This window comes from Neolamprologus multifasciatus, chromosome 13 (genome assembly GCF_963576455.1).
Source record: "Neolamprologus multifasciatus chromosome 13, fNeoMul1.2, whole genome shotgun sequence".
Taxonomy (NCBI): Eukaryota; Metazoa; Chordata; class Actinopteri; order Cichliformes; family Cichlidae; genus Neolamprologus; species Neolamprologus multifasciatus.
In genome coordinates this window covers 7,944,371-7,970,106 of record NC_140451.1, presented here as the reverse complement: position 1 = coordinate 7,970,106, position 25,736 = coordinate 7,944,371, and the positions used below count along the sequence as shown (strand labels likewise).

Here is a 25,736-nt window from a genome sequence, read left to right as displayed (position 1 = left end):
AAATCTGATACTAATTATAGTTTTTTTGAGCTTTTTTAAAAATCTCACAAACAGACAGAGGATTGTCATGTGGAGCTAAAGAAAGCCTTATAAAAGGCTCTAATGCTAATAATGCATGCATTGTTAAAGTGAAGCATGTCTGCTCACATCCCATATGAGTGATTCACATAAACTGGAAACAGGCATGTTTGTTTTTCTAACATCCTGCGATAAAAAAAACAAAACCTCATCTCCTCTTGCTCTAATTTCCTATGACCATATATGGTAATATCATCTCTTGTTTGTGTATTTTCTGTGTATCTGAGTAGTTTGACACGTCTACTGGAGTCACCAATTCCAAGACATATTTGATATATTAAGGAGAACAAATGATCCTTCAAAATAAAAAAAATGATTTAATTTGCTTCAGCACACATGGACACATTTATAGAAGCCTAGAAAACACAACCTGGTGTGTGGATACTGTTAGAGTCCTGGGGTAAAGCTACATTCAGGGAAATGTTGTTTCTATTAATGTGAAAGCGGTATGTGTTTTTTCTCCTCCTTCAGAAGCAAGACTTGGGTATGATTTTGGTCTCTAACAAATACATCTCCCCACCTGCTGGTGTTGACATGTGCCAGTCACAGACGTATAACTTTTGACCGTGCGTCGTCTGCACCATTAGTGCTGACTGTCACGATGCAGAAAGTCAGCTTATTCTCACTGTCATGTAGAGAGGAAAAACTGATAAAACACTGAATTCTGATTAGAACTTTCAAATGCAGATACACAGCACATTATGTGTGTAGCAGGACTCTTTGGGAGCCTGGAGTTTTCCAAGCTCCAGTCTGCTGCCATGCACCTTCCTCCACCGTCGTCCCTCTGGCCCTCAGCACTAACAGACACAATGCTACTCTGACTGGTGAGGTCCCTTTACAGCCACAAAGCTCAGAGCTTCATTATTCCCCTGCATGGATGAGTTGCCCTTTCTCAACAATTACATATTCACTCTTCCTTTACCACCTTCCTCACTCCATATGTGCATATTTCTGCAAGCATGAAATGCACCTAATCTGTATTCAATTATTGTTTGAGGTCCACTTTAAAGAGATAAACAACACAGTAAAAGGCTTCATGGCAAAAGACTTCCTCTATTTTCTTCATGTCTCATTATGCAGGACAAAAGGGCTTTGGTTTTGTGAAGTGCTGTGTGAAACGAATAAAACATAATTAAAAGAGTTTAATAATGAGTTGTCACAACACGTAGAACCTATTAATCTAGTCTTTATTGTAATTTTGCTGTAATTAAATTGACAGTCCTAAAGATCACCTTAAAGTTGACACCTGTTTGATATGAAATGCCGCAGCAAAGCACTGAAAACTGGTGTGAGACCTACATAAAATGATACCCGATCAGCAAATTGCACTATAAAAGTCTAAAAAGTACATTACATATATAATCAGCACATCTGGGGAAAAGGGACTGTTTTGTTTCTATCCTGCTGCCACAAGATGGCAACCCTGCCTTTGTCACCGCATGACTAATACCCGAGCACTGGATATAAGGAACCATGCAACGCTTTCAGGACAGAGCTGAATTTGAATTTCTTCGCTGAGCTTGTTTAATTATGATTACATGCATTATTTATTTTCTAAAACTCCTGAACTTTGATCAATAAAATGTGTTACAGTTACATTAACAAAACGCTGCATTCTGTGTATCTCTCTGAACAGACAATGAGATGGCAAAGTGACATCTGACATGGTTAAATGAACTGATGCTTACTGTATCAGTTTCACTGGTCCAAACAATAGATTCACCCAACTCTAGTCAAACATGCAGTAACTTTGCTGGGGGCCGATTATTTCTTTTGACATTTTAATCAAGCCCCACTTCACGAAATGCGATCTGCGGACATCACAAAATCACCCTTAACTGCTTCCCTTAATCACTGTACAAAGAAACAGAACATGAGTCCCCAAACACCAAACCTCTACTTGGTATCACCTCTGATCTATATCCAAATCTATTCCTGTACTGAGTGACTGCCCAGCTTCAAACATTAGCTGTCAGCGGTTATGGCTTAGTAGCTTACTGCAATAAATTAAAGTTTATCATGGCATTTAACTATATTCTCTCAGTGAGTACTTCATTGCTTTTAATTTCACAAATAAACCTCACCCCCTGCTTTTTCAGCTACTCATAAATAGTCAGCTCTAATATGGAAATATGTCAGGTCTGAGCTCACATGGACCTGTAATACACTACTATCACACCTTTCTTCTTCATAAGAAGCTGAATCACCGTAGTTAGTTATTATCATATCCTTTCTGTGTGGCTTGCTTGCAGCAGCAGCGACCTGTTAGGGAAGGTCCATGTCGACTAAAACAGTGTGAATCAGTCCTGGCTGAAGAATCAGTGCTAATGCAATTCTCTTTCATTTCCTTTCATAAGCGCAAATTGGATCAGTATCTCGGAGATGTAAAAGCTAATGTGCTCAGACGGCTCGTGATTTCCGTGAACTCACAACCCTCGGCTCCAGCGAACTACTACATTACTCACACAACTTCCACTTCCCCTTACAGCTTGTGTCATGTGCTTAGGAATTATCCATCTCCAGGAGATGATCTCATGTGTGGGTGCAAGTGAGTAATTTCTCCTCAGAGACTTTTTAATTGTTCTTTGGAACAGGTTATGAGACGTACTCACTGGTCTACAGCACTCGGGGTCATGGGAGGTGGGCTGTAACAGGTCCTTTAATTAATTTAACGCAAATTTCCACCACAAGTATTCTTGCTTGCCACACACGCTGATGAATTAGGCTACTTTGTAGTGTGCTTTAAAGTCTAATTGTGGTAACCAAGCTTCGATTGTGGTCAGATGATGGGGGCAAATTATTTTAGGAGTTTGGATCACAAATTCTGCATCTAAAAGCCTTCAAAATGTCAGTTTATATTGGGTCTTGGGGTTTCATAAGTGTGGAGTTTGGAGTTTGAGGGACCTGCCTCGCAAAGCAGCCTTGGGTTTGACCAGAATAAGAAGATTATTGGTGAGGCTAAATGAATTATTCTAGTTATTAGATTACATTATTCACTTATGACTCTAAAAATAAAATTGTTGTGGAATTAAACTGTTTGCCGTTATCCCGTGGTTTCATTCACCCCACAGGCTGCGAGGTGAATGAAAGCTCGTTGGTCGTCTTTAACCCCGTTGATATCAATGTGCCAGTGGACCGGCCTGCCCGGGATACCACCAGCATCACTTCACCTCTCCACGTTTCCAAGTAGCAGCCCAGCAGAGAGCCCCATCCTCCTCTCTCCGTTCATTGGTGACACTTGATGCCCATCACGAGGAGCGAGCCGCGGGGCATTCCCTATCCGCGTGCTTCGTCGGAAGTGGTCGCCTTTTCCCTTTGCTCCATTGGACCGAGCCCTTGTCAGTCGGGATCCCTCACGTTGAGCACAGTCCGCCTCTCCGACTCTGTGTCTGCTCAGACTACCGTCATATTGGTTGCTAGAAGCAGCAACGACCACGGCAGAAAAGAAGACCCCCACCATAATGAAGAACGGGCTTCCACGGCGCTTAACGCACGATTTAGTTTTTTAAATATATTTTACATTAATAAATTAAATAGCCGGTATGATACCGTCAAGTATTCGTGTACCTTCAGTGGTTTCAGCCGACACCGTGGTCCGCAAGGGGGATATATGCCTGAGTTCTCTTAATAGCCATTTTTTGCAGACAAAGAGAGCTGTTGAATAGAGCTTTCAGGAGACACACGGGTAAGATATGAAATTTAGAAACTAATCTGCTCTTGCCGAACTTGTCACGTTTGTCTTCTTGGCTCATTTAATAGTACACAGGACCGTCTGGGTAACTTAAAAAAAAATGTGGATTTTTTTTAACAAGCTAAAATGCTAACTCCGCTAGCTAGTTAGTTAGCCAAAGCTAACTAAAACGCTAGAAATTCCCGTTCTGGGGAATGCTAACAATTAGCATTTTTGACAGTTCACAAGCCTGGACAGTAACTTGATTATATCTTTTGCCAACTAAATGACAAAAATCTCTAATGTTTGCTTTTTTAAGCATTATATTTATATGACTGCAGTCCACGAGCTAGCTCGGCAATTATGAGCCTGTAAAACGTTTTCAATAGTTACATTTAGAGGTGTCCGGGGGGCTGGCTGTGGTTCGTTAGCGGGTTAGCAAGTGAGCTAACTTGGCTGGGACAGGGAAAATGTGGGGCCTCCAGGACCCGAGAGGCCTTCCAGCCAGATCTATGAACCAGCTATGATAACGTTTTAACGCGATTGTCGGATTTCTGTTGACTTTAATAGCACATGAATCTGTAATGTAGCCAACGATACTATAACGGACCTGTCAAGATTGCACTGAAACGAAGACTGTTTTTGTAATCGTATAACTTAAGGCAATTAGCATGGCATCTAAACGGATTTGGAAGAATGTCTTTTTTAGTAATTTGAGATTTTCTTTTTAGATTAAAAAAGTATATATTTATTAAATGATGTGTTTGTAACGATGTACTAAGCTCAAACAACTAACAAAGGAACACGGGTGTCGAATAATTGCTGTGGAGAAAGCGTTGATTCAGTTCAAGTAGTGCATTATTGAGTATGGATGAAAATGTTGCTTCAAAGGTGTATTTTAACCGGGTTTGTCACGTTTTAAGCGATGGGGGGAAACAATCATCTCATCCGTTTTGATTTTTTCTTATTGCATGGCATGTCCCACAAATCTTCTATAATGTGAGGAGCTACAAATAACTCATTAACTCTGTTCTGGTCTGGTCTGAGCAGGGGAGGCATCCTCCCTTAATCTTGTCTTCTCTCCAGACCTCTCTTAGATCAGTGTGGTCCCAGGAGAATGGGTGTGTTGGGTTGTCGGAGAGGAGAAGTAGCCTAGTTCTGTTTCAGGACGGCTGAAATGGCTGTGGACTGGATCACACTTGGTGCAGCCATTGTTGACAGCAGCAAAAGTCAGAAGGTTCAGGAGGACTGTCTCACACTTGAATTGGCTTTAATTGCAGACGCATGTCTACATGCTCCTGTGTGTGTTGTCTGTTCTTTATCAATTAGAAATATACAAAAGTTCTTTAATATTTGCTATCACACAGATTGGGTATTTGGACATACGGTGGTCTGTGCTATTCTGTGTTAATTAAATGCACTGACCTGAAAGCTAGTGATTGTATGTTTGCAGTTGTTCAGTCAGTGCCAGCATGTCTGGTATGACAGTAGCCACACTAATGAGAACAAGGAACAGATAAGACTGAAGTACAAGTTGGCAGATTTTCAGTTATAGGTGCCAGTTTTCATGAAACACATGAGCATTGTGCTTCTGTGTATCTTAGGGTAATTGTTTGAATTAGTGTCACTGTGGACATAAAACTGTCAGACTAACCAGCAAACTTGTATTCTTTATTTTTTGTTGGTTTTTTCTTTTTAGCTGTTTGTCAAAGGAGATTTGGAATATGGTGCCAAGTTTATGATATAATCATACTTGTGCATGAGAAGTAGTTGTATAGTTATAGCTTTTGGAAGCCAGGGACTATGTAGTCATAGTTGTTGTAAACTTGAACATTGCATGGTTTGTGTTTTTGGGGCTTTTTGAACTGATTCGCAAGATAAAGAATAACTCTCACAATCCGGGATGGAAAAGCTCTTGAGATGTAACTGATATAATATTAGCCTCACAGTTCCAGTTCAACTTGGAGGACACACAGCAGGGTGGGAGCATGCACTTTTACTTTGGAGTTCAGTGGTTTGTTCATTTTGACAGTACAGTTACAGAATCAAGAAAACTTCTGGCAAATTTAGGTTGTGAGCAGAAAAACTGTTGTGTTCAAACAAAACTTTGGCAAATGAGAGGCTGTTGTTTGCATGTTTTGCTTTCTCAAATTGAATTGGCTGGACACACAGTTCACTTTGAGCCATGTACCCCTTCGAACAAATCTTGGAGTGCCTTTCAACATTTGGCAGTTTAAACATAAAGCACTTTTATAAGCATGATCATTAGTATGATGTTTAGTCCCACAATGGGAAAAGTCAAATGTGGCTTTAATATCTATTCCTGAAGACATATAAATATAGTATGATTGCAATAATATTGCTGCTTTAAAAAGTTGAATTAGCTGTTTAGAAATTCTTAAAATGATACGTATCCCTCTACTACACTGGAGAATGCACATCCTGATTTACATAACTAATACTGATTTTGTGCTACATCAATAAAAGGCTAGTCTCAATGTCTAAAGCAGGCTGCAGGTTTCCACATGTTTGAGCAATATTTGACCAAGACAGGTTTTTAAACTTGTTACAAATCCTGAGAAACAACCCTTTGAACATGCATAACGTGTTCCACTTAAGTCTGTTATACTTTTTGCTACACTGTATGTCATCTGATAACTTAAAGTGGATGAACTTATACTGGTTTATAAAACTGTGTTGCTATTAGGGCTGCCACAAACGATTATTTTGATATTTGACTAGTCACAGATTATTTTTGCGATTAGTCGACTAATCAGATCATCATCCATTGGATGTAAAGCTACAGCTTATTGCACCAGCAGCATCTGCTCTTATATAACTATCATTAGCTTACAGCTTTAAGTGTTTAAGGTATGTGCTAACTAAAAATAAAGACAAGATGATAGTTTATTAAATTTATCTAAAATATAACAGGACACCGGAGTAAATTCTCGAGCATCTAACACTTCTGATAATCAGTTGTCTGCTTGATGTTTATTCAGCTGTGTAAAAACTATAACTTTAATCTCAGCCAAACGATTTACTCAGGAACAAATAAAATACAAAAAAAAAGCCAAACAATGACATTTTTAAGTTATCTAAGTGACTTATATATCATGTTTAACTTGAGTAGCGAAAGACGGCGGTGGGTTTGAAAACGATTTGCGTAAGCTTGGCCCCCGGCTAGCTATCGAGCTGGTGGGTAACAGACGTCTCCGAAATCGTCGGAGCGCTTTTGAAAGTATGTGGTGTCTTGATAAACTGAGCAGATATTTGAGGTTTACACGGCTACATTCTCGCCTGAAAATATGCTAAACATTTATTTTGTGACCCAGAAAGAATAATAAGAGTAATATTAAAACTAACTAGCTGCCGCCATTGTTGGAAACTGAGCAGGGCCGTGCTATGAATTCTGGGACACAGCTTCTTTTTCTTCGGGGTTTAACGACAGCTGGCATCCTTGTACATGCAGTGCTGCCATCTTCTGTTTCAGTCCGTTATTACACTCTTAAATCCTACTACTTATTCCTGCGTCTTTTGGGATCTTACAAAGCTTCAAACGACATGTCGACTATTAAATTAGTCGTCAACGTAATCGTGACTAGTCGACCAATCGTGGCAGCCCTAGTTGCGATGCACAGCAGCTGTGATTGGCCGTTACTCTCTTATGAATGTACGCTCATCGGCTGCTTTTTTAGGGACACCATTGGCTTACTAACACAAATATCTTAATCAGCTAGTAACATGGCAGTGAGTTGATGCGTTTAGACATAGGCATGGTCAAGGTAACCTAGTGAAGTTCAAACTGTGCATCAGAATATGGAAGAAATGTGGTTTAAGCGACTCTTGTCAGCTGAGAACTGGGGCTACATTCTTTTTTTTCTTTTTTTTTTGACAAACTCACCAAAATTGGACAATAGACGGCTGGAAAATGTTGCTTTTCCATTTCTGCTGTGACATTTGGAGGGCAGAGTCACATTTTGGCATAAACAACATGAAAGCATGGGTCCATCTTGCTTTATATCAACATTTCAGATGCAGTGGAATGGGGGGATATTTGGGGCCCCTTAGTTCCAGCTCGGCATGGTTTAAATGGCACAGCCTGTATGAGTGTTGCTGCTCAGCGTGTCTAAGCGTTTAAGACCACAGTGTACACATCTTCTCGTTGCTCCTTTCAATAGGATAACACACGATGTCACAAAGATCAGATCATCTGAAAGTGGTTTCTTGAACATGACAATGACTTCACTGCACTGAAATGGCTGCCACAGTTGCCAGATCTCAGTCCAGTAGAGCACCTTTGGGATGTGGTGGAACGGGAGATGTTCGTCCTTGATGTGCACGTGATGATTCTGCATCGACTGTGTGATGCAATCACGTCAACATGGACCGAAATCTCTGGAATGTTTCCAGCACCTTGTTGACGTGAAGGAAAAAGGAGGTCCCAGAAACATCATAAGCTTGGTTATGCAGACTAGTGGCTGAAGAAAGAACTGACCTTTGGAGTTGGAGTTGTGACATCTGATTTCATTATCCAAGTAATCTGACAGGTTTTTTGTTGTTGTTGGTAAAAACAGTGAAAAATGGCAGTAAGAATATCTGATACACAGGCAAAGGCATCATTTTCACCTATAAAATGTTGCCATAATAGTTCAGATATAAATTCAAACCTCTAGTATGCACAAGTTTGGTTTAGCCTCTGCTGTTCTGACAGTTACAGATTAACTGTGTTTTGTTACTGTGACTAATTCAAACCTAAAAACTGAACTTTAATATACCCTAAGAGCACCCAAGTCTTTTTTAAAAGCCAAACCCTGTCAAATGTTTTTGACTTGGTAACTCAGTGATCAATATGCTAATTTAATCTACTCTGCACTGTTGGCTCAGATAAGATGCACATACTTGGCACAATAATATTTGTGTATCTCTGTGATTTCCATACAATGTGGAGATTTGGCACAAAGTGGAATTTTTATGTGCCTTGTTACAAGCGGCAGAGTAAAAGCTGTCGCTTACAATGACGTGCACAAAACTAGAAAGCAGTTCACTGACTGCTGTTGGCAATTATTTTGCTGTGTTATAGGGCAATTTAAGTCTGTAGTGCTTTCTTTCTGAGAAGCGCTGATGGGGTGACAATAACCACAGGAAAAAAAGGGGAAAATCTGTGGCCAAGAATTGATAAATTGGTTTTTGCAGTGGGCTCGGTGAAGGCATGATTTACAGTGGTGGGTTTTCCCCACTGCTGTCACTGTTACGGCAACAAATAGGAATGATCTAGTTTTCAGCGCTTGAGAGTAATGACCATAAACCCTGTGAAAACTGTTGTCGTAGTAAGATGCATTAGAATCAGTTTCACATACATAAAAATAATAATTTTGTAATGTAGTTGTGGCCACAACCAGCACTGCTGAAAAGTTGCTGAGAAGTTTTCTGAGTCTATTGCAGAAAAAAGACATTGGCTTCATTGTTTAGGGCAGAGGAGAGGCTTTAAACCCAGCTTCAAACAAACATTTCTAACCAGTTTAGACAATGTCATTTGTATGTTGCCGTTAGAAATGATGTGTAGTTCATCACTCCATCGCCAGTCAGCGGTAGTTAGACCGCAGAATAATCTTTTTTTTCTTCTTACTGGCACTACCCCTTGAGCGCATTGAATACAGACATCCAGCAGAGCAGACCATGTAGAAAACTTGATCAGCGCTGTTGTACAGACACTTACAGAGCATGGAGTAGGGATGGGTACTGCAGCCAGGTATTAAACAGACCCTAGGGCTAAATTATAAAAGACTGTAGTATCAATAAGCTGAAGTTATCATAATGTTTTGGTTTTGTTACTGGAGGCAAAAAACCCCCAACAAAACCCAAAACAACACAAAAAACACGTTTATTATTGGTACATGAGGCTTATCTTTCTGTGCTCCTCTGTTAGTTATTAAGACATAAATCTGTGGTGCATTTTTTTTCTGTTCCCTATTTAGAAGACAGTTCTCTCTTTCTCTTTTGGAGCCTGCATGCAAGGGGCGGGACACGGGGCAGCTCTGTCCCACACACAGAAAATTAAATGCTCAAAAGTGTGTCTGAACTTTGCCAGAGTTGATGCTGACACTGGTTGTTGCCACAGTTGCAGCGGTCTTTTAATGCGGAAACACAGTCAGTGTGTTGAAACTTTAGTGAAAGTACATCACATTCAGATGAAGAAATGCAGTTTTTGACTGTAGAGCTGGTAGCACACCCACAATTATTCAAATTATCAGTTGTTTCATCTAAAATATAGACCTGGGTTAATGAGTCAAAGTCACTATTAGCAGGCTGACTGTTTCGGGTGAGTGTATTCAGTCTGGGATGGTCATCATCTGGACCGTCGCTCCCAATCCCCCAAAAAATTTTTCAAAAAAAATCGCAATAAGAATATTAAATCCGTACCTTATTGCTGGTATCACATGTAGTTGGCAGGTGAAAATAACAATGGGAAATGACCCAAATTAGGGCTGGGCTATATCATACTGTTCACGGTAATACCGGTGTAATTTTGGGCAACGATAGGAAAATGAAATATTGCGATAGAATATGGGTAAAACGCACATGCGCAGTGCCTATGTTTACATATGCACATGGCGGCGATGCAGAATGAGAAGAGCGAAAGCGGATCGTTGAATGAAACGGATGAACCAGAATTGGTTTGTAAAAATGCTGCAACTTCGGTGTGGAACTGGTTTAGCTTTCGTCCTTCAGATACACAACAAAGCACTATTTTTGTTAGAGCATGCTAGCGGGCCGTTATTACCGTGCTTTTGGAAAATACGGCACACTTAAAATCAATCCTTTGATTTTTCTGAAAGTTGACAGTGCCCCTTATAATCCCGTGTGCCTTATGTATGAATTCTGGTTGTGTTTACTCACCTCGAAACGATTTTATGTACACGGTGCTCGAAAATCTGTCAAAGGGTTTAGTACGACTTTGCTAAGCTACGAAGCCGCACCGCTTGATGGATTGTCGGAGCATTACGGCTATCGTAGGCAGGAGCCTCGCGGAGTGATACGTACTGTGCTTCAACATAATATTACCGTATTGTGTGTGTATAACCTCTTTTTAAGTTTTGTGGATATTATACATGGTTATGCTGAGGATATGTCGGCCAATTTCCACTGGAAATGCCTTTTGGTTAAACTGTCAGCAAGAAATTTGCACTCTTACGTTTTTATATAACTTTATTGCACATACAAAACAGCTGCTTGTTTAAGTGAAAATACATTGATGGGGTTTTTTGCACTAATAAAGTTGTGGAGTTGTAAAGTATTTTGTCTAGTGTCAATTATATCGTCGGTTATATTGTCATCGCAAATTTTCAAATTATATCGTGATAAATATTTTTGGTCATATCGCCCTGCTCTAACCCAAATATATTAATGACATTTTAAAAAGGTTGTCCTGTATACAACTTGATGCCAGAACAGTCGAAATATAAACCTAAACCTCTTTTATGCTCAAGTTGGGATTTGCCTTTGCTGTGTTAACAGTGAGTATTTCACTGTTCACTGGTGGGCACTGCTATCAAACTTTGTATGAAAGCAATCCTGTTGCAAAATAAAACAGCCTATATAATGCAATCAAATCTATTTTATTTCCATTTTCAATAATCATAACCAATTCACTGCACAGATGAGGTGGTGATATAAAAGTTAACCTCTGCTCGCAAATAATTTGGAGTTGCGTTGTGGAATTTTGATGACATCTGCTTGAATTTTGAAGGCTGTTTTAGCAAAATAGAAAACTTCTTTAGCACTTAGTCTGCAACTTCAGGCTCTTGTTTTAATAAGCTTATCCCATGTCAATAAACCGCACAAAACATAGGGGGTGGAGTTCTAAATCACATGAGATTGTTTGGTAATAACAATTGTGCAAATTAAGTCTTTAAATTGGAAAAATGAGCAGTAGAGTGAAATATTTCACAAGTAACTAGACTGTTTGTTCTGGGAAAGCACAGTGCATTTACAACAAAATGGCGAATGGCCTCAAGGATAGAAATGTATCAGCCAGCTGATTGGTCTAGAATCTCATGGAGCCAGTGTCAAGAGAGGTACACACTTTGAAGCTGGCATCCAGTTGTAGGTTCATTTTGTGTTTTTTTTTTTTTTGCAGATTAAATGTAGACCATTACATGGCTATTTATAACCTTTGTCGGGTAGCTATTTTGCATGGACTGGGTTGTGAAATACAATGGACATATTGAAGTTTATTGCAAATTCTTTGGGTAATGCCAGCTGGGTTGTAAGCTACACCAGTGTTGCAGTTTGTTTTTTTGGGGGGTATAGCAACCAATATTGGCTGTTAAAGGAGATTCATTGTTCTGTCCTCATCTTTTTTCTGACAAAGCAAATCCATAAGTGGGCCAAGGTCCTAAGTCTGTGATAAACGTAGTGAGCTGCCTTGAGCAAATGTCATGTGCTGAATCTCAGCATGGTTTGCTTACCTTGCGTAACATTTTCTGTCACAGCTGATAGTGTTGAACCATGATGTGTTCGTTAGTATTTATAGGTAAACTTTACTCTGCATGCTGGTTGACATGATGTTTCATAATCGTTGGGTAACAGGTTTTAGCCCAGAAGAAGATTGAGTTAACCGACCAAAAACAAAAGAAAAGATAGGAAGTTAGATTTGATGATTCCAGAGAGACTGGAAAACTTTTGTGTTAGTAGCTCGTTAAATGCCTGTTCTTTTAAGTGTGGTACAATATGGTTTCTGTGCTAATTTCTTGCACTTGTTTCATTCAAAGTTCACTGAAGATGGACTAAAATTATTTTTAGAAATGGGTAATTTGTTGTAATTCCTTTTAGCAACAAAGACCCTAAAGACCCTTGACAGATTTTCTTTATAGAACAATACAATATTTAGCGATTTTAAAATCATGGACAATGTTTGTTTGTTTCCCCCCCCCCCCCCCCCCTTTTTTTTCAGACAAAAATAATGAACATATTTCCCTAAAATGTAATCCCTGCTGAGATAATGTAATGGAATAATCTCGTCACAATAAGTTATGAATTTGTTGTTTGTGGCATTAAATGTGTTGCTAATAGTGAAGTTACAGAGTGCTCTGTAGTGGACGAACTGTGCGGCACAAACATGGTCGAAGGGTGTTTCTCCCATCTCTTCTTTACTTTAATTCTCATTTGTCTGTTATAAATTGGGAAACCAGTATGTATGCAAATGGCTAATATCGGCACCATCAGGATATAAACCTAAACACTAGTGTGAAGAAGTGCTAAGCTGTTTGGCTGAAGATACTGTTTTGGTATACGCATCTTACTATTTTGCCAGTTGTGTGGACACTAACAAAGCCACGATGTCAAAAAACTCATCAGAAACAGGAAAGGAAATGCTGTAGAAATAGTCGGTTATGAATTCCTTTAGGGCTTTGGCATCTTTGGCTGCTTCTCTATAGTAACTCTGCTCACTGTAAAATTTGGATTATTAGAATGCACTCTAGTGCTGGAACTTCCAAATCCCTGTCAAATTCTACTAGTAATAAATCAACCACTTATGTGAGAGTGTATGTGAATATACATGTGCGCTGTCTGCTGCTGTTACAGGGAAGGTTTTTGGTCAGGTCTAGACTGGCTCTGTAATACAGTACATACCAGCAGATCAGCTGTGAGCAGATCCTAGGTTCATTTATAGCTGTGGCCTTGTGTCCCTGCATGTCTGCCTGGCAACTTGTAACTCTGCTGTTCCAACAGCTCAAGCTCACCCACCTCCCAGACACTCTGGCCCCGTTATACTCTCACCATGTCTAATTACTAGATGCACATTAGTCTGGGGAATTTAAATGTAGGGCATTCTTTGTGTAGCTTGTACCTCAGTGTTAAATGTAGGTACCATTGCTGCTGTTGGGATGTTCTCACCTGTGAGTTAATCAGCTTTGTCTTCTTTTATATTCAGGTCCCAGGGCTCCTATTAATGAAGAAAGTGGGCATCATGTGGAGCAATCTGAAGAGCAGATGCCAGACACTCTTCCACAACAACAGTTCAGGACCCCATGAAAGCAGGATTGAGGCAGACACTGTCCACTCTGTGGTGGACATCGGTCAAGGAGGCAGCTCAGGTGGGGCACAGGCATCAGGAGCCTCCAGCCCGTCACGAAGCCTCCTACCAGTGCCAGTGGTAACAGCAGGGCGCCGTCATCATAATTGTGTGTCGGACATACCTCAGATTGTAGAGATAACTATCGACAAGGACGCTGAAGATGTGCGGGGTGGGTCCGGGGGTGTTCCCTTGGCTCGTAGAGACTCCTACTCCCGTCATGCCCCGTGGGGGGGCAAGAAAAAACACTCATGCTCCACCAAAACCCAAAGCTCTTTGGAGGCAGATAGGCGGTCTGGCCGCTTGCGCGGGAGTGGGAACCGTAGGGACAGGCGCTATGGGGTCAGCTCTATCCAGGAGACAAATGACTCTGTATCAGTAGGACGCAGTCTGAATGGTCGGTCTCTGCGCCAGCGGCTAAGTGATACAGTTGGGTTGTGCTTACCCCTGCCTGCTCGCAGGTGCTCACGTTCCTCTAAGAACGCCGTCACCTCCAAACGTAAGATTCACCTCACAGAGCTCATGTTGGAGACCTGCCCCTTTCCACCAGGCTCCGACCTTGCTCACAAATGGCACTTGATCAAACAGCACACAGCACCAGTCAGCCCGCATTCCTCTACTGCCCTTCTGGATGCTTTTGACCCAGCCCACCCCTCTCCCGAGGATGAGGAAGAACGTCTGCGCGAGCGCCGCAGGCTCAGCATCGAGGAAGGTGTGGACCCACCACCCAATGCACAGATCCACACCCTGGAGGCCTCAGTGCCAGGATCCTCTCTCTACAAACTGGGACCAAAAATGGCTCCTGGCATGGGAGAGGCCTCTGGGGAAGGCCGGGTCACAGGGGCCGGGAGCGCTCTGGCTGCTGCATCATCAGGAGCCTGTGGGCAGTTGTTGGGGGCTGCAGCGTCATCCCAGGACTGTGACTCTGAGGAGGATTCGACCACCCTTTGTCTGCAGGCCAGGAGGCCCAAGCAGAGGCATGCTTCAGGGGATGGTCACCTTAGCCGACAACAACCCGGTCCCTGGAAGGTTCATACTCAGATAGACTACATCCATTGTCTGGTGCCAGATCTTTTAGAGATTACAGGTCTGCCCTGTTACTGGGGCGTAATGGACCGCTACGAGGCAGAAGCGCTGTTGGATGGGAGGCCCGAGGGCACCTTCCTGCTGCGTGACTCAGCCCAGGAGGACTACCTCTTCTCTGTTAGCTTCCGCCGTTACAATCGCTCCCTGCACGCACGCATCGAGCAGTGGAACCACAACTTCAGCTTTGACGCTCATGATCCTTGCGTTTTCCACTCTTCCACTGTCACAGGACTGCTGGAGCACTATAAAGACCCCAGCGCCTGCATGTTTTTCGAACCTTTGCTTACAGCGCCTCTTCATCGGACTTTCCCCTTTGGCCTGCAGCACCTGGCACGGGCCGCCATCTGCCGCTGGACCACTTACGATGGTATAGGGTCTCTGCCATTGCCTCCTGCCCTGCAGGACTTCCTCAAGGAGTATCACTATAAACAGAAAGTACGAGTTCGCTGGCTGGAGAGGGAACCGCCACTCAAAGTCAAATAGGGCGGCTTCTCCATTGCCTGTTAGACATGCTGCAGGAGGAATTCATGACTTTAGAAATTCCTCATTAGCAAAATGGAAGCTATACTGATATGGCTTTCTTACCGGTGGGGGATCGAGTTTAAGTGTAACAAGCTATACAAGATTCATTCTAAACTTTGTTTTAGTTATTACTTACATCACAAAAGTACATATGATTATATTCAGTATAATGCTGTCTGGCAAGCACATGTTTTTGCGTTGAACAGGTTGTTTTGACAGGAAGGGGAGACACAAATATCAGTGCTTTGTGTCTTTTTTTTTTCCTTTCTCCTGCTTTGTGCTAAGTGTCTGCCTGATCCCACAACATCACCCTGCCTGTAGACCTGCCTGCATGCCTCCCCCGTTCATCCTAAATTGCTATTTAGGCTTACATGGCTATGTTGTACAGCTCACTTTGTGCGCTCTTACTTTTCTTCCTTAGCTTGTCAAAGCACCTAGTGGAGCACCTTTACAAGAGAAGGTGTGTGTGTCTGTGTGTGTGTGTGGGTTGAGAGGGGATCTGGAGGTGCTATTTTGGTATACTGCAGTCAGAGCTTGTCCTATGGATAGAGCTACATAAGTCATATTCTTTGCCATCTCGTTGCATGCATCAGTGAAGCCAGAGATGAAGGAAAACAAGTGATTTCTAAGGATTATGCGTAAGTCCTAAAGGAACATTAGTTTCTCTTTGAGCAGTATCGTGAGTGATGATTAATAAATCAGTTGACCGTGTGGCATTTAGTAAGCAAGCTAAACTTGTCAGCTTTATTCCACCTGTGTGGCATTGCTTTGAAAACATGACAGATTGTGAGGAAATCTTGTCATTGGTGCAGTTGTGAAAGCAGCCTGTCACTTCTTCACTGACCATAGGCAGTTTGGCATGTGGACACATGCACCCAGTTCAGTTCTTCCTGAAATCGAGGTTAATATTTTATTCCGTTTTATAGGTGCCTCCATAAGCTCACGATCCATTTGTTGCATCAGCAATATCTGTATATTCAATATATAAATAAAAATTCAAATATATAAATGAATCTCAATCCATGAATTCAACATATGTAATTACAATTGAAACATCAGTGCAGCTAGGCCTGGGTTCTTTTGGTTACAATAAAGAATCCTAACAAATGTTTTTTATAGGAAGTGAGAGCAGCTGTGTAAAGACTATCTCTTTAAGCAAGTCGATTTACAGTGTAGTGAGGCAGTAACGAGCCTTGTTCAAGATCGGGCTGTGTCATGAGACACTTCATATAGTTATAGATGAATGAAGAGCATTTTAAAAGCTCAGCAACAATCTTCTAAAATAGGAAAGAACAACTCCCAGGATTAGACTGCAGTGCTACTTTCTCTCTCTGTTCATTGTCATAATTACAGTATTAAATGATGAGAACCCTCAACTCTTGAGAGGCGGGCATATCCTCATTTTAGTTATCTAGCCTGTCATTTCCATAATGTCTTATTAAGCGTAACCTGTGTGCCTCATACATGTCCAGTAATATGTTACTTTATTTTCCAAACAAGAGTGGGAGGTGCCTCAGCACGATCCACTCGGCTCTCATCAAATAAAACTGAAGATGGTCATAATGAAGAGTTGAAGGAGCAATAAGCTCAATATTTATTGTGCACATTAAAGATTTTATAATGGATAACATTTTAGTGGTGCTATGTTGATTAAGCTCTTGCAGATTATTGAAATAACGGTGTGCATTAGCCACATCTGTTCTGACTCTGTGCGCGCATTAGCCGTTCTTTATTGTTGGGTCCAGAGTCAGTTGTGCTGCTGTAGCATGTTTCAGTTTAGATAGCCAACCTGTCACATCTATATTGTTTTCATCCTCAGCTTGTCAGACAGCTGTAATGAGTGAGCTTTAAGCTTAACTCTCTACTGTGAGCATGTTGAATGATCTAACTAAGCTATCAGTATTAAAATCAGTTCATCAGCACAAGTATTTGTTCAGTCTCCTGAGTAGTTGTAAATATGCAATAACTGGCTTTTAAATAACTGACATAAGTTGAAATTTTAATAAAATGTATAGATGACCGAAGGAGGGTGAGATGGGTGGAGACTGAGTAGTTTCATTAGGGTGTAATCCTTCACATTAATGTTTCAAACTAAAATATTTAAACTGAGATACAGATGAGATCATGATCATCGAGTCTACTCTCTCGAGTTCTCAAACTGTTTTTGTTTGTTTGCTCATGTCAGCCCACTCAGCTGTTAAAAGATGTAATTCCCATCAGTAAGGATGAATCATGAACAAATATATAATTTATTTCTTATATCTGCATCTGTGACCAAAGCTCTTGCACAAACCTACATGTATTAACTAGTAGTTTAAAGCTTATGTAGTGTTAGACTTTAACTAGTTTAGATTTTGGTTTTACAAACAATTAATGGCTAGTTCCCTACTACACTATGTAAGACTACACTACACCATCAACTCGCTACCAGATACCTTTCCTCTGCTAAACAGTCGTCCAGTTTCTATGGATTTATCAGATGAGGATTTTTCTGCAGGTGGTAACACGATTGGTTAAAGGACTTCACCAACCAGTATTAGCTTTTTCGGCTATTTTGTGAACTGTTTGTTTACTCAAAAGTTGTAGTACTCTACTAACAGCACTGCAGGTCTCTTTGTATGTTAATCACTGGTGTTAGCTGAAGTGGCAGGCGTGAGTCTTAAGAGTGGAATAAGGCTGACACGGAGTTTTCTTGCATGTGCACTTCTATGTTTGAGGTATTTTAGCTTCCACACTGAACTGTACAAATGAAACCCCCAAACTACGCATACGTCAGACTGTCTTTCTCACTGTGTCTTGTCTCTCACGCTGCAGCTTAGCAATAGCACACAGCTGCTACAGTACAAGTGCTGCATCCTATATGCAGACACAGATCAAAGGCCAGCGTTGCCATTCTGGAGCCCACGGTCACTGTGCTGTAAGGTCCAGTCTGTGTTGCTTTTTCTTTATTATTATTATTATAATATACAAACTGTTCCCTCGCCGTCCAGCCACATCGCTGACATTACTGTGACGATGGTGTCCTGTTTAGGCTGAGGTGAACAATAAGGAGGGAGGGAGGAGATGTAGCTGGCTTGCTGAGTCCTGGCTTCCTGTTGCTGCAACAGCATGCTCACAGAGAGGACAAGGGATTTGTCTAAATAAATAGCACTTTAATTGTGTATTTGTTTTATGCAGAGCAGCCCGCAAGTGTTGGGACAGTGACATGTTTGTTTAGTGTTTTTCCCCTGTCTTTAGTCCAGCATATTGGATTTAATCAAGCTGAGGAACAGATAAGTGTGTGGTTGGAGTTGTTGACCTTTTAGTCGACTTCTCAGTACAAAATTTACAAGTAGGGTCAACAGATTCAGTCTTTTGCAACTAATCCCTGCTGAACTGAGTGATTGCTTTCACTCTTATGTTGAGGATCACTGTTTGTCTGCTTTGATCCAAAACAGAGGAATTGCACTATCCACACCCCCGCAGGGATTTGACTACTCCAAAACCTACTGAGAAATTTGAATAGTTTTCATAATTTTTATACCATTTTGGTGATCCAAAACAACTGAAAATGTTCCACTGTCCAAATTCTTGTGGAGCGTACCGTGTGCGCGTGTGCGTTAGCTGAAGATGGTGAGACTTGGGTGAGTGTTACGAGGGGTGGGGGAGCCGGTGCTCCTAAAATATTTCACAGGTGTTGTAGGGTGTGTTGATGGGAGTCGTTTTCTCCACCTCGCTGAAGACTCGGTGCGTTTGTGTGCGTTTGTGTGTGGATGTATGTTAGCTTACGGACAGAGCCACACAGGGAGAGTTTCCCGTGGAGAGACGGGCAGAGTTGAATGTGAGGGGTGACGACAGTGACTCCTATGAACAACGCCTCTCTGCCCCAGTTCTCCCCCCGCCTCCCCACTTATTCTCAGGCAGGCCCATTGCAAGGAGAGTCCCAGGACCCTCTCAACCCAGTTTTCCCCATGGGAAATATCTGACATTAACCGTAGCACGTTTGCCATATAACCTGTAGATTTAGGTGAGAAAAAAACCAACGTATGAATGATGGATTTATGTAATAGCCTGATGAAAAGACATTTTATTCTTCAGTGGTGCATACACTGTCTGGAACACACACAGATTTGCACACACTATCAACACTTCTTCTAACAAATGCACTACCCCAGGTATTCACACACCCTCCCTTCCCCCCCAAGCCAGGGATGTATAAACATGGACCACATTTAGCCAGCGCCACGTTTCTGTGCAACACCCAGCCCACACACACACAAAAAAGGGAAGGTAAAGCTGTGTGTGTATATTCTGTGTTCTTAAGCCAAACAAAATACCACAAAAAAAGCTCAACATTTCATTAGTATGACACTATTGGGCTGCACTATGAGAGCCTTGTGTGTGGAGGCAAACCACAAACTCTGCTCTAGATGAGAGATGGTTGTCTCCTTAGCTGTCCCTTAAAATAATAGCAATACCCCTGGATGTAGGACATATAAACCAACCACCACCACGGTACGACTCATGGTGTCAGATCCTAGAGAAAAAGAGAGAAACAAAAATAAATAAGAGATATTTAATTTTTTCATGTTCCCATATATAAATATATATATATTTTAGAAAGCTGGGTTAAGTGCTTTATGCAAACAGAAGTATGAAAGAATTATTATTTTTCCTTATTACTGCTCCCTAATATGCAATGGAGTGTAGTGTAACAATGGTTGCAATCCTCTGTCACTTTAATGCTGTATGTGCACATTGGTTGCTGGGTGGATGTGGGTGCCGAGGCAACAGGACTTGACAGTGATGGGAACTAATGGTTGTCACTCTGCAGCACCGGGATGTTCCCAGACTGCCCTATTCGTTTTGGCCAATCACAGAAAGCCCTTTAAATCCGGGGCCACAGCCGCTGCAGCGGGGCTGACCAAACTGTCGTCAGACGAATATCGCCGTTCTGTTCTTTTCTGCTTTTCCTCACCCGTTTCTTTTCTTTCTTTCGTCTGCTGTCAGGTAGAATTCGGAGCGTGTAAATGGCATAATCATGTTCACATTTCACTGTCTGTTCTGTGTATCTGCATCACCATTCAAAGAGGAAAAAAAACAGTTGTTTTTCAGTATAACCTGTTCATTTTTAAGAGCCGTATGATGCGACACTTGTAGCTGTCACTCTTGGTGCTTGGCTTATGCTTCATTGTCTTAATATTCCAAATAAAACTGTTAAGTGTAATCCACACTGGCCCATGATATAATGTGTATGTATTTTTTTCCCCCTTTATTATTCCATCTTACACGTCCGGATTAGCCAAAAGTAGATTTACTGCAGCTTACTACAGTTTAGTTTGTCTTATTTTCCCCCACTCAAAACTACCAATCCTTAGTGTTGTCCCACCTGCCAAATCCTACTTTGTACACTCGTACAGGACACCATCCATGGATGCAGAGACCTCAGACTTTCCCTTATTACTCACTTATTCGAGGCAGACTCTGTGTGGATGCCCCTGCAATTTATAGGCTGACGTGTTAATCATAGTTCACATCTCACCCAGTTACATTTTATGTTCTGGCCTCTTGGTATGGATGGTATGTCAGTCTGTTACACAGGAACCAATCAAAATCTCTGTTTTGTGTGTGACTCAAAAATACAACTTTCATTCAATTTAACAAATTATTCTGTCTCAGAGAGAACGGCAAGTAGAAGATGAGCCAGGTAGCAAAATGTAAAGAAATAACTTGTGTTTAGCAGCCACCAGTTTTCACAAAGTGCACTTTATTGAAGTTTTCTGAAGTGAATTATTAAAAAACACATAAAACATCCAACACATTAGTGTTTAACTTTGACAAAGCCATTAAATTGGTTTAGCTTTGCTACTGAAGCTGTAATATAAAACCATGGTATTGATGCTAAAAGTCTCTCCATAGAAAAAAAAAATATGACGAACAAGCAAAAAGCTCATCTTATGTGTTGATAATTGTGCACATAAATCAAAATGTGAGAGATGTGATTCTGTAGAAAACAGCTTGTGTGTCCCTGAGAGCTGAGAAATGCTTTATAGAAAAACACAAACTTGTATCTAAAGTTGTTTCCAAAACCTAACCGAAAATCCTTTTAGGACAAGCATTACCACGTTTCACTTTTGACTTAATGACATGGAATTTTATACAATATCTAGTTTCTTCTTAGTATTTTGTTCATCATTTCATATTATTAACATGTAGATCGAGTTTGTCTTTAGAGATTTAAATATCAAATTGAACAAAAATAACGTCAGCAACATGGATACTCGAGTAAAGTGAGTTTAAGTGAATTCCAAGCATTTAAAAGTCTTTACAGATGAATGCGCTCATATTCTGCATGTTGTTTCACCTTGAAGAGGGTGTTTTGTTAAGGTGAGCACGTTCATACAACACCAACCAAGAAGACTGGGACTTCAGTCTGGACCCCAAAAAGAGGCAATGATTATTTAAGTTGTGGGTATTTTTGGAGGGTATGAATTCTATATAGTTTGTAGCTCTGTGCTTTGGGCTCACCTTTGGAGCACACCTCTGCACGATGCCCGCGGCCTACCTTCCTCACTGTGCCCAGCAGAAGCTATGCAGACAGACACGGCCAAGCTGCCTGGAACTTCACAGTTAAGTATTTGTTCATTTGAAATGAAGTATAAATAGCATGAGGGTTATCAGTTTCAAGTTGGCTACCCAACGCTTATGAATAATTGAAACTCACCCAGGAGGAGAGACGGGGTGAGGGCAAACTACCGTACATCTCAAGCAAGTCTCAGCTGACTCAAAGGACGAGCGACCAAACTGAGTAACAAACTCATAAAACTTGCTGCAATGCTGTCAAAACATATCCTCCCTTCTTCAGCCCTGTGGCACGACCAAAATAGATACCAGGCAATAAGTCTGCAGCAATAAGTTGTGGAATCTGGACTTAGATATGGGTCACTGACAAGGGGAGGGACGATGGGCATGAAAGTGCAGATGATGAAGGTTTTGAGTTTATCAACGAGCCAAACCTTAAAGATTTCATCTCTGTAGCCCGGTCAGTAACGTCTGAGACGCCGCCTCCTTATCAGCCCGGTGTGCTGGCCTCCGCTGCACATACAGCTCTATCTCTGCCAGTGCATTGAGCTGCAATAAGCAGTTGTTGGCACCGACATCAAGAGACACGTCAAGGGTGAGAACCACCACACTGCAATCAAGATTTAAAGGGTTTCCTTTTTTTTACAGTTCTTTCTTTTTTCTTTATCTCTGCAGAACGGGCTGCTGTTCTCTGCTGAAAATAGTTTTTTCATTTGAAAATAAGGGTTGAAAGGTTGACATAGTACTTTTTGTTTTTGGTAGGACACACTTGAACGATGTGCATGAGTCAAAAGTAGAAAATGTTTTAGTGTAGCAACAGTTTACATTTGGCTAATACACCTACTTTTTTGTCAGGTCTTGATGGCTACTATATTCATATATGAAACCACAGCCAGCAGTCATTTAACTTAGCATTGCACCATAGACTGTATGTATATGTATTTCTTTTAAAGCCACACTTTAAACCACTTCATTTACAGACATTCATATAAATAAAGTGGTCTTGAGCAGTAGTTATGACCAAGCTTGTGTTAATTCAGTAGTAATAACGGAGAATTTCTTAGTTTTTTTCTCCCTTTTTTGGACATTGGTTGCTTTTTCACTCATTTTCACTCCAGATGTTTTCCTTTGCTTGTCTGAAAAAAGAGACAGAAGCAAGGCAGGACAAAATGGACCATTACATGGAATAAAAATTGTCTACGCCTGCCATGCCTCTGCTCAAATTGTAATATATCTGTTAATGAGGTCAGTGTTATGTGTATTTCTAGCTTTTACTGTACCAGTAATTCCTTGACAGCCCCACTTTCTGAAATTATCTACAATGCGTGGGGAAAAACTTTCCTCCTCTTACATTCTCTCAGGCTCAACTGACTCCTGTTTCACTCGTGAACTAGTTAGGCTTTTCATTTCCTCCGCTTCTCGTGCTCAGTGAGCCCACTTTTCTCCTCACACATACAGTGCTAAGTCCAGAGCTCAACACAGATACAGGCCACATGGCTCCCTGCATGCTATCTGCACGCAAACTGCAATAGCACTGGCAAAAAGAAGAGGGTGACGAAGAAGAGGAGCACAGAGAGCAAGACATAGGATGGGGAGTGAGTAAGAGACACTGCTGCTGCTGCTTTCCCAGCTCTGGACTGCCGCCAAGTCTCTGGCGGCAAAGTGAGCGTTGACCTCCAGTTAACCTTGTGCAAATGCACACGCACAGATGGACACGCGCGCACACGAGGCTCACATCCATATTTCATAGCAGAAATATATCCACCCGACAGTATTTTACACCCACTGTGGAGTTCACCTCCCAGTGGCTGACGGGGCTGAGGAGGGCTGGGCCTGTAGGCTGCTCCTCTTCTACAAGCCGAGCCAAGAGCAACAGGGCCAATCGCACAATCATCTGGAGCAGAAGAGTCGAGGCGGCTGCAGGGGCTTAGAGAGGAAGTTCAACCAGTCCCATTTTTCAGCCTCTGCTTTGCCTTTCCACACTTTAATCAGATAATCAATAACTCTGACTGCATCTGATACTGCTAGGTGTTCAATAGAAAATCTTCCAAGCAGCATAGAGGCAGATTTACCCTTTGACCTCTCCTCAGTCCTGGAAAGTTGACCACCTGTCCATTATCTTCAAGCCAAAGGTCTGGAGTTTGCTCAACATAATCTGATTAAAACCAAACCACGATTAACATTCTTTAACACCCCTTTTCTTCATCAGTGCCCCCACCCCTCGGTTCAGGAGAAGCTGGACCACATGTGAACAGTTATTTTTTTGTTCTCTGGCAGAGGCCTTGGAAAATTCAGTGGGCATGTCCTGTTAATTCCTCTGTCTTTCCCTCCTCCTTTTCTCTTTCTCATTCCCCCTTAAAGCCTCCCAGATCCTCTCCTCATTCCTCTTTGTATATGTGTGCATGCCATATATATATATACAGATATATACATATATAAATTCTGAAACTATCCTGTTCACAGAGCAGGAGTTTAGCCTGCTCAATCCGGCCTCTTCTTTCCCTTTCTCTCTGGCTCTCTGCTTTTATTTCTACCACTTTTCTTCTCGCCTGCTCCCCTGTGTCCTTCTCCTCCGGTGCAGTGTATTATTGCCGCTTGGCTGGCCTCTGCGTAAACCCTGGGCTCGTTTAGCAGCCCTGCTTACTCTCACCCCTCGACTCAACGAGCCTCCAGAAAGTTCTCCTCGCTCAGAGCACTGGCATTGGGAGACAGAATCCGTGTATGTGTTTATGAAGTTCTGACAAATTCCTTCCTCCGTACTCCTTCTCTTGCTTTGCAGTCTTGACATGCGAGCATTATATTTAATCCTTCATTCCTCGCGCAGGCAGCGGCAGTGTGGTGGAGGAGCTATGGGGCCTGGAGCTGGAGCCATGGCCTCTGCGGTGGCTGGTGCACCATTATGGAGGCAGCAGGACAGGCGAGCGATGGTTCCGATAGGTCTTGTGGTAGAGCTATGGGATATGTGGTGAAGCTGTATTTTCTTATGGCTTAGTATTGCCTGGGTCATTGGCATTGAGAATACCGGTTACTCTGTAATTAATTGAAGTATAAATATGGTACTACCCTTCACTGGGTATTGGGTTCTCCAGTGAATGAAAGAAAAATGAAAAGGATTCAACGTAGCACAGAATTATATTTTCAGGACCCTGAAAAAAAGAAAAGAAAACCAAGAAATTATTACTGCTCAGTGTCAAACACACACAAGATCATAATTCCCTATTAAGGTTAGATCTGCAACTTTTTTCATCTTGTTGTCAGTCTCGCAGTGGGACTGCTATCAATGACCTCCTGCTAGAAAGACTTTATGCTCGACGTCTCTAAAGAAATGCGATGCTGTCTCTCTTCCACACCTGTCTTTTATCCTGTCTTCCTTCTCTCACCCCAACCAGTCGCAGCAGATGGCCCCGCCCCTCCCTGAGCCTGGTGCTTTTGGAGGTTTCTTCCTGTTAAAAGGGAGTTTTTCCTTCCCACTGTCGCCAAAGTGCTTGCTCATAGGGGGTCATATGATTGTTGGGCTTTTCTTTATATGAAGCGCCTTGAGGCGACTGTTGCTGTGATTTAGTGCTGCATAAATAAAATAAATTGGCTGCTTGTGGTCTTTACAGATGAAGAGATGTGGACAAAGATGGTCCCTGATGATGATGAGGCTGTGTTACTAAGAATACAATGTAACAGGCTAATTAATGGCAAAGAACCCATTGTGCTCTTCTATTAATGAATATATATATATATATATATTTA

At 41.7% G+C, this 25,736-nt stretch overlaps 1 protein-coding gene across 1 annotated transcript; it reads left to right on the top strand.

Annotated features, from left to right (window-relative positions):
• The first annotated feature begins 3,290 nt into the window (after positions 1 to 3,290).
• Positions 3,291 to 20,662, top strand: socs5b (suppressor of cytokine signaling 5b). The gene is made up of 2 exons (XM_085182633.1): positions 3,291 to 3,763; positions 13,686 to 20,662. Exon 2 carries the CDS (start codon positions 13,704 to 13,706, stop codon positions 15,393 to 15,395), a length of 1,692 nt encoding a protein of 563 aa, XP_085038759.1. The 5' UTR covers positions 3,291 to 3,763; positions 13,686 to 13,703; the 3' UTR covers positions 15,396 to 20,662.
• The last annotated feature ends 5,074 nt before the right edge of the window (positions 20,663 to 25,736 follow it).